The 13,005-nt window shown below is 43.6% G+C and overlaps 1 protein-coding gene across 1 annotated transcript; it reads right to left on the bottom strand.

Moving 5' to 3' along the window:
* Positions 1 to 928: 928 nt before the first annotated feature.
* On the bottom strand, positions 929 to 12,490 carry MRPL58 (mitochondrial ribosomal protein L58). Its single transcript, XM_066617146.1, has 6 exons — positions 12,297 to 12,490; positions 10,961 to 10,997; positions 10,248 to 10,307; positions 9,155 to 9,237; positions 3,455 to 3,624; positions 929 to 1,128 (listed from the first exon to the last, which is right to left on the bottom strand). The coding sequence occupies exons 1-6, from the start codon at positions 12,465 to 12,467 to the stop codon at positions 1,044 to 1,046; spliced, it is 606 nt and encodes a 201-aa protein (XP_066473243.1). The 5' UTR covers positions 12,468 to 12,490; the 3' UTR covers positions 929 to 1,043.
* Positions 12,491 to 13,005: the final 515 nt, after the last annotated feature.

The following is a 13,005-nucleotide window of genomic DNA, read 5'->3' as shown; positions in this document are numbered from 1 at the left end:
TAGTCATGGAGCCCACCAGAGGACATTTGATATTGTGCAGTACTCAGGACCTGATTAGGGATGCAAATGTTACTGAGCCATTGGGGAACAAAGCTCCTGTGATTTGTTTCACCATGAAGAAAGAGCATCAAGCAAATCTGACACAAAAACCTTTGACTTCCAAAGGCAGCCTTCCCTCAATTGAGAGGGCTAGTTAGAAAAAGTTGAAAGTTGCTTTTCCCCCTGCTGCTTCTGGGGTTTAACTTGCTTTTCAAAAAGACTAAAAAAATGATTCTGGATGAGTTGTGACAGCCACCGTTATGACTTATGAACCAGTCGAGTCAAGGGGGTGAATACTCGGTACTTGATTCAAGTCTCGGCGCAGTGGCTCTGGCACACCCATGAACAAAAGTGTCTTCAAATATGTTAGAAGCAGGAAACCTGCCAAAGAAGTTGGCCCACTACAGTGAGGGAGGGAAAGGGGACTTGAGAGATCTGCTGTGAATTTTTGTGGCAGACCACAAACATGCAAAGGTGGGAACTTGCCCCACAATTGCTCATTGCCTCCTCAGTCTTTTGACAGAATGAACTCCTTCAGCTCTCAGTTCAAACTGAACACTTACGAGGTGTCATGGTATGAGAACTCAAAATAACCGAAATATGAGACTACCACTGGTGGGATTTGAGTAGCTAGAGCAGTGGTTCCCAAACTGGGGGTCAGCACCCACCAGTGGGACACAACCTGATTTCTGGTGGATCATGAAACTAACAAAGCAAATGTATTGAGCTCTATGGAAAACGAAAGCCACACAGGTATGTTTAATCATGAGTAGGTGACCATGCACCAGCTTTTATCAAAGGCCAGGCAAAGGGGAATATTAGGCCACCATAAATGTCCTGAGTGAATGAAGCATCCATCCTCTTGTCATTAAATGCAAGAAAACAGACATTGTTTTAATGTTTTACTTTTCCATAACAAACTCATTAAAAGTTTTTTCTTTTCCTAATGTAAGAAATAGAAGAGTCCAGCATAGCCCAGGATGCTCTGTTTCCTGGTTGTTCATTCACTCAAAGTCCACACGCCTGCTTTGCTTCAGAGAGGAGTGAATTCTTTTTTGTCTGAGACGTTCCCGGTTCATCTTCTCCACCCTAAAGTCAAAGACATAGGTCAAGAATGACACACAAAAAATGAGTAGTGGGGTCATAAAGATCAGCATTCCAAAGAAGCAGCAAAATAATGTGCAGCTAAAGGACGTCTGGTCTGCAGACTCTGTTCTGCAGTAGCTGTGGTTTTTCAAAAATGAAAGTGATCCATTTCTTTTTTATGCTACTCTGACGTTCTGCAAAAGTGAGTCTTTATAAATAAGTGAAAGAAAAAAGCCTAGTTCATTATTAGTTACTTCTATTTATGTAGTACCATTCACGTGCTTTACGCAGAGTGAAAAGACAGGTTTGTGTCCCAAGGGCTCACAATCTAAAAGCAACACAAGGGAGAAAACACAGAAAGGGAAGGGAATGCAGAGAAAGACTGGAGAATTATTTCAAAATTATTTATTCTGCACGCTTACTTAGGCTTTATTATAACGCAATAGGGAGACTAGGAGGTAATTCTGAAATATATATTCCAATCCAGAGTCCACATGCACTTTTATGCACACAAGAAGGGCCTGTGAATACAGGCAGTCTTGTTCATTTCAATGGAAGGAGCTTATTCCACAAAAGAAATATACTCATAGATCTTCTCCCAAAATGAAGAGAAGTCACCAGAGAATTCCAGACCAGATCAGGGAAACAAAAAAATTACTAAGAACATAAGAACGTAAGAACCTATATAAATGCTAAGTAGTATTCAAAGTAGTTTATATATATTACCTCAGCATGTATGAAGCTAACTTATACCATTGAGAATAGGTTGATTTTTGTCTACGCTGACTGGCAAGAGCTTTCCTGAATTTCAGACAGCAGTTTTGTTCTTTCCTAGCCCTATCTGAAGATGCCAGGGATCAATCCTGGGACTTTCAGCATGTAAGTAATGTGCTTTGCTACTGAGCTACAGCCCAAGGAAACATTTCTGGTTTATAGTTCACACTCTCAGCTTTTCATAAATACCTTCTGAGTTAAACACCCAAATGAGGAACTACAAGGAAATTGCATGTGGGTCCCTTATCCAACTTAGGACCCAATCCTAGACAACTTTCTAGCACCGGTGCAGCCACAATGCAGCCCTGAGGTAAGGAATGTTTCTTGAGGAGCCCTCTGTGATTGCCTCCTCACCACAGGATGTAGCACATGCCTCATTGACATGGCTGCACCAGCACTGGAAAATTGGATAGGATTGGGCCCAAAGGCCCCAGAAAGACAGCTGTAGCCAAAACAATTAAAAAGCAGTGCAACATATAAGCCTGCTTGCTGGAAATGTCAGATACCACAAGCTGAGTTTTTGCAACTGCTATGATCTGTAATAAGATCATAGTCAATGGAGGTCAATTAAACACAGCAAACAAGTCTTGGCTTAGAAATACTCCCTGAAAGAAAGGTTATTAAATAAAGTTATTGAACTTGACTTTCATCACTTTGCTCTTTCAGCTGTTTTCAGTTATAACCACATTCCAAATTTCATCCATGCGCTTTCCTTTCATCCAATTTCATTCAACCTTCCATGACATTCTTATGTTTATTTTCCTTTAATTGCTGTTTGCTGGTTTCACATGCATCCACATGTGTTATATAGCTATTTATGTTTTTCACCAACCAAAATAAGTTTACAAGCTAAATAAGGCTATGCTTTGACATGATTTTCATCCATGGTCTGGTTCCCAATCAGACAAAAGTGCAAGGCATTGCTGTAACTGATTATGATGTAAAGACAAACTGTTGATAGGAAATGGTAGCAACAGCTAAAATAGTTTTGGCACTGGAAAGATGTGGCAATACCAAAAATTAATGAATTGCTGATTAAAGTATTTGAAGTCACAGAAATGGACAAGCTTACTGAACCAATAGGCAAATGGCTTGCCAAAACAGATTTTTTTGAAAAATATAAAGCATTTTATATGGGACTGGAATGCTAGAGAAAGTGTCTCCTTGTTTTAATCTTAATGGGTATGTAAGACTGGATTGTGTTTTATTAGTTTGCAACTGAATTGTGACATCTGGAAATCTATGTTTATGTAAATGAATATTACAATTTATAAAAGAAAAAAGAAAAACTGTTTAAATGTCTCTAACTGGACTTAAGATAAAGCAAAGGAAATCATTGCTATGTACTAAACTAGTCTGAGAGGCAGGCCTTTTGGGTCCACAGCTTAATGACTTAACATAATTTTGTGATGTTTGCCCAGGTAACAAGATCCTTTGATCAGCTGATGGTAGTAACAGACGGTTGCACCATTCACTGAGAAACATTATAATCATTGTCAGTTGTCACTGCAAATGGATGCTGATTGGATGAAGTGTTGCCTGAGTGGACTCATACCTGTTTCGGATTGCCTGTACATCCTCTCTGGATACAATTTTCGGCTTCTCAGTGGCTTCTGCAATCATGTCTCTGATTTTTTGCAAACAGTCTGCCAAATTCCTCATCTGGTAACGACTCACTTCAGAAGTGACAATAAGTTCCCCAGATTTACTAATCTTATTCTTGTGCTGGAAAAGAAAACATAACTCATTATGGAGTAGTTTTTTTAAAAATTTGAGTTAATTTCTATCCTGGAGATGTGCCGTTAAAAAAATGATAGGAAAAGCAGACATAGTTGCTATGAAAGGGAATGTTGTTACGTGAAAATCCCCTTTTTCCTTTTAGTTGTAATTTTCTCTCTATATCTGGTTATGTTACTAAAACATCATGCAGGCTAAACGTCTCCCAGCACACACTTCCAAAACTGGTCAAGTTGCAAGGCAACCTCCAGCCCCCTGTGATCACACATTATGGGAGGACAGTCTGGCATCTTAAATCATTGTTTAAGTGTCTCCTACATTACTGTATTCATTGTATTGTTTTAACCCAATCACTGTTTAAGAACTGTATGCAAAAGTATCTCCTAATCCAATCACTGTTTAAGAACTGTATGCAAACTTGAACTGCCTTCTTGTGTTGGTATTGTTTAAGTTCTCCCAGCTAGGAAGCCAGCCATTAGCCCCCATTGAATTTTGCTGATAAGGGACATCCTGACCCTTTCAATGTTTTACACACTCCACTGCTGGGTGGTAGTAAGCAAGCTACCATCCAGCTCAGCTCTGTCTGAAAAAAAAAACCCTTTTAAGTGAGGGCTTCCCCTCACACTCTCTCTGGTTCTCCCTCCAAGGACCAACACATCTGTGTTGTGTCAGAGGGTCCTCTACACAGGACTCTTCCCCCCCCCCCACTGTTCTACAGGACAGGTAACTATCTTGCGCCTGAAACTCTTTCCCTTCTTCCCCCCCCCCTTTTTTCTCCCCTTCTCTCTCCATCTTTAGTTAGCAAGTGGGATTGGCAGATCAGGGACCCCTAAAATCCTTCCCTACAACCTTTCCTTTTTCTAATTTCCTCGGATGCACCAAATACTCTTTACATGCAACCACCATAAAAGCTAGGTACACTAGATTCAAGTACTAGGACCAAGAAACATATACTTATCCTTTTTTCATGTGCATTATGTTTACCTCTGTGCTTTTGTAATAAAACTATAATCTTTTATTAAAAGTTATCTTTCTCTCAGTCTCCTTTAAGCAAAAGGGAATTTCTCTGCATTACACCTTCTTGTTATCCAGCCTGCGATCCTGAGGTTCCAATAAGGGTAGTGTAATAATTCCCCTAAACAAAACAGCCCTTTTGGTAACGATGTCTGATACTCTCTTCTGAAAGTACAGCCCTTAACGAAAGGGTTACACTAGTGTGCAGTGTGATTTGGTAATAACATGTTGTCAGAGAAAAAGAGAGCAAGTGAGTCTCAGGAGGACCAAGGGGAGTAGCATCTAGTGCTTAGCATGCCCACACCTTTTCCTGCCCTCACACAGCCCACATAGAGCTGGTAAAAGTTACACTTAAGGCAGTAGAATTTCTCATGAGTAAATTTGCACAATTTCCTATTGATGATTAAAAAACAATCAGATCTGGGATATTCCAAAACGTTACTGAAGAATCTTTGCTGCCTCAGCTCGACAGATCCCATCATCGATGGCACTGTTTTCACAGACATTGGATGTGTCTTGCGGATATTGCCTTAACATATATTCATAACCTCTGTGTCAATTTTCTACTCACAGAGAACTGGGATCAATGGGGAAGACACATTCAGACAAGTCTGAATGATAATGTCTTCAACAGAGTTGAGAAATACAAATAGGTCAGAACCAAGTGTGGGAATAGTTCACCTTGAACTGCGTGTGGGTCGGTTCTCAGTGAGTTGGTTATGCTAGATGCACAATGAGGAAAACTGCAACCCCCACAGCTCAGGTTATCACACCCTTTAAAAATGGTTCACGACGGCTTTCTTGGATTTAGAGACATTAACACGAACAGTCTGAAAGAACAACTACACATACTCGTCCAAGGTCTTTGAAAGACAGAAGCTGGCTGAGAGATTGTGCTGAATTTGACAGGGGTGTCTACAATGCCATACGTGATGAGCCCAATCCTGGGCTTGGTGCACCGGCTCACTGCCAGCGTGCACTGTCGCAAAAGTGCCATAAGGCACGTTTGTGGGGCCTAATGCCAGGCATGTGCTGATGGTAGCCCAGCACTGGGAGCGGTAAGCAGGGGCTTGGGGGGTGGAGGTATTCTGAGGACGGGGAAGGCGGGCAGAGGTGTTCCAGGGAGGCAGGAGGAGGGAGGCGGGACCGGTGGAGCAACACGCCACAGGATCCAAAGCCTCCACGTTAGCTTACCGCCCGACACGGGGGCACTTGATTCACGGCCAACCTTTTTGTTGGCGATGAATCGAGTAGCCCCATTGCAGGGATACTGCGTTTACCTGGGAGAAAGGGCAAAAGTCCCCTTCTCCCAAGGTGCTGCCTGCAGTTGCTCAAAGTGCGCAGGATACGGCTGCAGCCATTTTCGGTGCCGCCGCAGCCCTGCACCCCAGGCAGCTCAGGATTGGGCTACCCGACAATGATGTCATCAGAGATGGAATGTGTCCAGCCTGTGTTAGTAAAGACCCTCTGCTAATATACCGCAGACACTTGCCCATAAGTCGATCCCACAGATAAGTTGAGGGCAAGCTTTGATCCAAAAAATTCATGGGATTTTATATGACCCTCAGATAAGTCGGGGGTTAAACTTAGGGGGGTGTCTGAGTTTGACTAATTTTGTCTGATTTACCCGAGCCAGATCCTGAAAAATAACCTACCAGTAATTGTTACCTAAGAACTGTACAGTCACTAATTTATTAAAAACATAGTATTAAAAACACAGTATACATACATAGTATGTATACATCTATACATACATAGTATGTATACATACATACACCATTTTTGATAGTTTTTGCTATATGATGTATACATAGTATGTATACATCGTATAGCTAAACAGTATTAAAAATAGTCTCTAATTTATTAAAAACTATGATCTATCTCATAGATCATAAGATACATTTTTATTCACTAATTTTTAAAATTGTACTCTCAACAACCATTTGTAAACACTATCAGAGTAAGGCCACAATCCCATCCACACTTTCCTGGGAGTAAGCCTCACTGACTTTACTGGGAGTTACTTCTGAGTAGACAAGCCTAGGATTGGGCTCTAAGTACACTGGAAACAGCATACCAGTAGAAACATTAATGAAATCCTTCTTTAAAGTGCCTGGTGCCTTAAGCCAAAAGCTCTATGTAGAACACACAACTGGGAGTGTGCAATTCAGTTTGCAGTAGAGAGACAAGCAACAAGGAGTGACTGAGCAAGTGCAGCTGCACATAGTTGCACCTGATTTACTTGGAAGCAGACCCTCTGTGGAGGAAGGGCACCAGCGCCTCCGGGCCTCGTGTGGAGTTCCTGGCAGCTACACCTCCTGCCAGCCTGCACCCAGCCGCTCCCCTCATCGTTCCTAGAGCCAGAGGAGCCAGGGCATGCAGGGCAGTCACCCAGGCAGATGGAGGGGGCCATTTGCACCGGGGGGGGGGGGAACTCAGTAATAGGATGAGCAGCTGTGCCTCCCCCCAGCCTGCACCCAGCCTATTGCACCTGGAGCCCCGGAGGGCGCAGGGCATGGGAGGGCAGCCTAACAGCGATGCTCCCTCGCCTGTCACAGCCCTCCGTCTGCACTCCCTGCCACAGTCCCGCTGCCTGCGGGGGCAGGGAGTGGAGCAGGCACGTCCTGGCTACTGCCACTGCCTGCTGGACCAACGGAGAGCAGGGAGCACTCGGAGAATGACCTGTGCTGCAGCCAGCAGGGAGGCAGGCACCGGGGAGCACTTCACAGGGAGCAGCACAGGACACCCCTGCTCTGCTCCCTGTCCCTGCGGGCAGCAGGACTGTGGCGGGGTGTGCGCATGGAGGGATCTGAGAAGGTGTGGGGGAGCGACAGCGGGCAGGCAGACCCCCATGCCCTGCCTCCTCCCAGGTTCCAGGCGCAACAGGCAGGGTGCAGGCTGGGGGGAGACAGAGCTGCCCATCCTCCCACCAAGCCCCCCCCCTGCAAATGGTCCCCTCGCCCCCTCCGTCCGCTGGGTGACTGCAGAGATAAGATGAGGGGGCGATTCTCTCGTGAGTTTGGGGCACAAATTTATTGCCGTATAGGCGAGTATCTACAGTATGTTTAATGAATATCCCAAGTCTGATGAGTCTTTTACCATAAAGACACAAGTGTGTACCTCACATTTGGTCCCACTGATTTCAATGAGTCTTACCTGCTCCATCTGGAGTAGTGGTTTCTAAAAATGTTAGCTCTGGGACCCCCTGCGCTGAATGGGGTTGCACTCCCCCTGAAGGAGCAGGTCCGCAGCTTGGGGGGTCCACCTGGACTCGCAGCTGCTCCTGGATTCCCAGGTGGCGGCTGTGGATAGGGGGGCCTTCGCTCAGCTTTGGCTGGTGCGCCAGTTGCGGCCATACTTGGATCGTGCAGACCTGGCTACGGTGATCCATGCCACGGTGACATCGAGGTTAAATTATTGTAACACGATCTATGTGGGGCTGCCCTTGAAGACGGTTCGGAAACTGCAATTAGTGGAGAATGCGGCGGCCTGTGTGGTTACTGGAGGTAGGTGGTTTGACTCTGTCAGTCCGCTTCTCCAGCGGCTGCATTGGCTGCCCATTTGTTTCCAGGCCCAATTCAAGGTGCTGGTTTTGACCTTTAAAGCCCTATACTGCTCTGGGCCAGGGTATCTTAGAGATCGCCTACTTCGGTACAATCCGGCTTGTCCTCTTAGGTCATCAGAGAAGGCCTTTTTACAAGTGCCGCCGCCTAGGGAGGTACGTGGGACGGCGGCTAGAAATAGGACCTTCTCAGTAGTGGCACCAAAGCTATGGAATTCCCTTCCCCTTGACTTAAGAATGGCTCCCTCTCTTGAGACTTTTCGGCGAGGCCTGAAGACCCTTCTGTTTAAACAAGCCTTCTGAGTTCTCAGCCTTTTTAACATCTTTTCAACATCTTTAAATTTTTTACAGGCCTGATTTTTTTATGACTTGCTGCTCTATGCTCTTTTTACCTTTTTACTACTTTTTATCTGACTACTGTTTTTATGATATGTGTTAATATGCTTTTATCTGTTTTTAAATTATGTTTTTAATCTGTTTTAAGCTGTTGTAAGCCGCCTTGAGTACCTTTGGGGAGAAAGGCGGGGTAAAAATAAAGTTATTATTATTATTATTATTTTTAAAATAACACTCTCTGTCAGGACCCACCTAACTTTATGAAACTGAAAAAGGAGTTCTACTGTAGAAAGAAATAATATTATTTATTTACCAGTAATAATAACCTGCTCAACTGCTACAGGATCCACCAAAAATCAGGTCATGAGCCATCAGTGGGTTCCAATTCACAGTCTGGGAACCACTGATCTAGAGTGTATGACTATTCTGGACTATTGCTTCTGGATGACTTTTGCAAGCTTCCATATACACACAATTTCTACCTGAAATTTCCTATTGACAGTGAAAAAAACTGTACTTTTGGCAATCAGGAGCCAAACTCCTATATTACTGGACTCAACAACTTGTGAAGTACCTAGAAAGGGAAAGGTAAATACTGAGAGTTACCATTACTGCCATGTTCTGTCTCACATCTTCAGCAATCCAATCTGCTGATGCCAAATGGAATCGGACTTCTGCCTTGGTATTCACTGGGGATGGAAGAAAAACAACAATGATTACAACAAACAAATGAAGAGTTGTTCATAGCTAAAAGAGTTATATCATAGCCCTACAGCTGTATGCATCCAACTTAAAACCGCTCTTTCCATAACCACTCACTTGATCTTGCTGACAGGTACCCTGTTTGCTATTTAACTTTACAGGGCAGTTCATTTCCAGAAAACAGTTCCTAGCATGAGAAGCTTCCCTTCTCACTCACTGCATCGCCTAAGCAACCAAGGCCCAAATCATAACCAACTTTCCCACGCTGTCACAACTGTGCCAACGGGGCGTGTGCCACATCCTGCAGGTGGATGGCAGTCACAGTGGCCTCCTCACGATAAAGGAATATTTGTTCCCTTACCGCAGAGCTACATTGCCCTTACCTTGGTGCTGGAAAGTTGGTTACGATTGTGCCCTAAGAATACTGTCAAGCTCATGAAATCTGAAAATAATGCATTTAGGTTGTCTGTTGATTTCTGAGCATTCCTTGGTGCATTATCTGACTTTGCCTATCAGTTTTCATGCCTGAGCAAACATTTTGGGATAGTACAGGATAGCATTTTTAAAATCTCAAGATTCTAATTTTTACTTATAGATATAATGATACTTCAATGAGGTTTTACTGATCTCTACTATCATAGACTGTCAAGTTAGCCACTGACAAAATAACAATGAATTAACATTGTTCTACTGACGTATTTAAGTCAAATAACTCAAGACAGGGAACAAAGAACACCGACCTTCTGTGCTTCCTAAAGTTGAAAGGGAGTTTTTTTCCAATGCAAGAATATTCAGTTCTCAATCTCAGAGAGACAATTGCCAATGAAGTCATGAGTAAGACATGCAGCCTTACCCTATGCATATTTACCCAGAACTAAACCTCACTAAGTTCACTGAAGCTTACTGTTAAGTAAAAATTATCTCAAACCTTCCAGACTTAGCATCCAGATCAAGTACCTATTTATGGTTTTTCATATCTGCTTTGATAGCGTTGTACCTTTATTAACATTCTGGCCTCCTGGGCCACTACTCCGGCAATAGGATATAGACAAACGGTCTGGAAGACAAAAATAAGTGACTAATCAGCATTATAGCAAAAGGAATGACTGAACAGATACATGTTCATGGGTGGTATTTATTTAGAAGGGGGAAAAGAGAGAACATTGTTTTATGAGGAGGGCTAAGGGTATTTGAAAAGTCAAATTTGAAACTTACTGGAAGGAGTAATACCCACATAGACAGTCCTTTAAAGAAGCAATTACAATGAATTATAAGAAGCATTGTAATTGCTCCTCAATAATTCTCTTTCATTTTCTGAGGCAATCAGCTTAACTCCATGCATTTTTACACAGATGTAAGTTCCTTGGAAATACAGTAAATTCTACCAGTGGAGGAGTACATAGGATTGCAGTCACTGTTTTGAATATACCGTATATCCCTTCCTATTCTATCAAAATGTTTATAGCTTATGAAGTCAACATTTCAGTTAGATTCAATAGCAAGCATACTACAGAACGGAAATCACAACAATTTAAATAGTAAGGACGTGCAGAAGATAACAATTCCTTCCCTGTGAATCTAACACAACAGTCTCAATTCTGTGTTGTAAAATGAATCAGGAAAAGGAATTGTAACTTCAACAAAATTAAGATAGGTCTTTTTTAAAAATCTGGAGAAGAGAAAGGAATTTCTCCTATGTCCTGGACTTACCCACAGGAATGTTAGAAACCTTCTCCTTTGCCCAGTTCTGTAACACAAAGATAATTTAAAAGATATGTAAGGCCACAGGCAGGATCTCCAATTTTAAGATTACTTTACACAGCACCACAGACATTAAAAAAAAATTATTATTATGAATAAAGTAAATAAAAATTCATACAAAATCTCCCATTTCTGTGACATTATTAATGAACACAGTTTTCTATTTATTGTATATATACCTTGCTTAGAACACTCTGTTTTCTGCACATTGAAAGTACAGGTACTTAACTGATTCATTAAGTGTCCGTAATAAGGACAAGTCATAAAATAAGAAAAGCACATTCTTTCCTTTCCTTCAGTTTTGATTTTTAAGACATTGATCATAAGGCTACTTTCACTGCAGTGAGGTCATCATGAAAACTTCAGGTGATTCTGTCTTACTGAAGCAGATATAGATCACCAAGGTCTTAAAAATAAAAACTTGTTAGCTAACCCAGTCACTCTCAGCTTTTGTTTGTTTGGCTACAGCCACTCAGGAGTTCTTCTCATGTTTCAGGGGCTCCCTGTCAAACAAGGATACAAGGTGAACAGATACACATTAAAATAAGTTATTATTGAATACCAAGAATGCTTAAACATCCAAATGTGCCAGGGCTCCCCAGGAGGGGCGGCTATATGGCTCCCACTGAGAATGGTTGATCCAAGTACTATACTGCTGCCATAATTGGAAGACATTCACAAAACCGGTACACCATGCCCTTTTTTAAAAGCCTCGTGTCCTGGAAAACAACTTAAATGTCCTTCTTTTCCCTGTGAGCAGACCCCTACAAGCAGTGCATAACCTTCTTGGGTAATGAGGTGTAATAAATTATATGTGATACAGATTTGAATTTAATAATAGACAAGGACATAATAATAAGTAAATAATAAGGTGTTTAAATTAACCGTGTGAAATCAATAAAAGAGTGTTTTTAGCTTTTATTTCATCATGCCCTACGTTTTTTTATGTCCTACATTTTGGGGTGCCTGGTCCTCTTTCGTGGTTATGACATCTGCTCAGGACCCACAGGTGGGTCGTGACCCAATTTTTGGTGGCTCCCGTAGCAGCCAAGCAGAGCCTCCAATGAAAGTGGGTGTGTGTGTGTGTGGAAAGATCAGGGAACCAGCCGCCTCAAGCCCTGAGGCTACTCAAAACCCAGACAGCTGCTCATTGCCCCGCCAATAGCTCAGCTCCTGCAGTTTGCAGGGCGCTGAGCTCCTGCAGACAGAGAGCCTCTCCGTACGGCAGCCACCCACGAGGAGCATCTCCTGGTGCTCTTCCAACTCTCCCCCCCCCCGTGCCAACCTTTGCGGCGTCGCTCCCCTTCTGTTGCGGCGGGTAGAGCCTGTCCAGACTGTACTCGCTCCGGTATTCGGAGCCGGGCGCCGGGCCGGCGGAGGCGACGGCTCGGCACGGGAAGCAGCGAGAAGCCCTTGAAGGGAGCAGCCGCAGGCAGCGTACAGCGGACCCCGCCATCTTGGAACGGGTGCCGTACTGAGTGCGCTCAGGAAAGGAGTCCGGCTGGAAACAGGTCCCCGAGCCACCAAGGTTCCGCTGAAGCTCCCCCCCCCCGCCTGTTCCAGACTTGTGGGCGGTCACTGCTGGGGTGAGGGATGCAGAGACCCGGTGAGAAGGTGGATGATGAGAAATGAGTGAGAAATGATGCAGGGGGTGGATGGAGATGCTCTTTTCCCTCTCACACAACACCATAACCAGGGACAACCACTAAAATTGAGTGTTGGGAGAGTTAGGACAGACAAAGGAAACTATTTCTTTACCCAGCATGTAGTAAGTCTGTGGAACTCCTTGCCACAGGATGTGGTGATGCCTTTAAAAGGGAATTGGACAGATTTCTGCAGGAAGAGTCCATCACAGGTCACAAGCCGTGATGGGGATGTGCCATCTCCTGGTTTTAGAAGGAGGCTACCTCAGAAGGCCAGGTGCAAGGGAGGACACCAGGATGCAGGCCTCTTGTGGTCTTTGTGTGAGGCATCTAGTGGGCCACTGAGATACA

Source organism: Tiliqua scincoides, chromosome 2 (genome assembly GCF_035046505.1).
Source record: "Tiliqua scincoides isolate rTilSci1 chromosome 2, rTilSci1.hap2, whole genome shotgun sequence".
Classification (NCBI taxonomy): domain Eukaryota; kingdom Metazoa; phylum Chordata; class Lepidosauria; order Squamata; family Scincidae; genus Tiliqua; species Tiliqua scincoides.
This window is presented reverse-complemented; position numbering and strand designations above follow the sequence as displayed.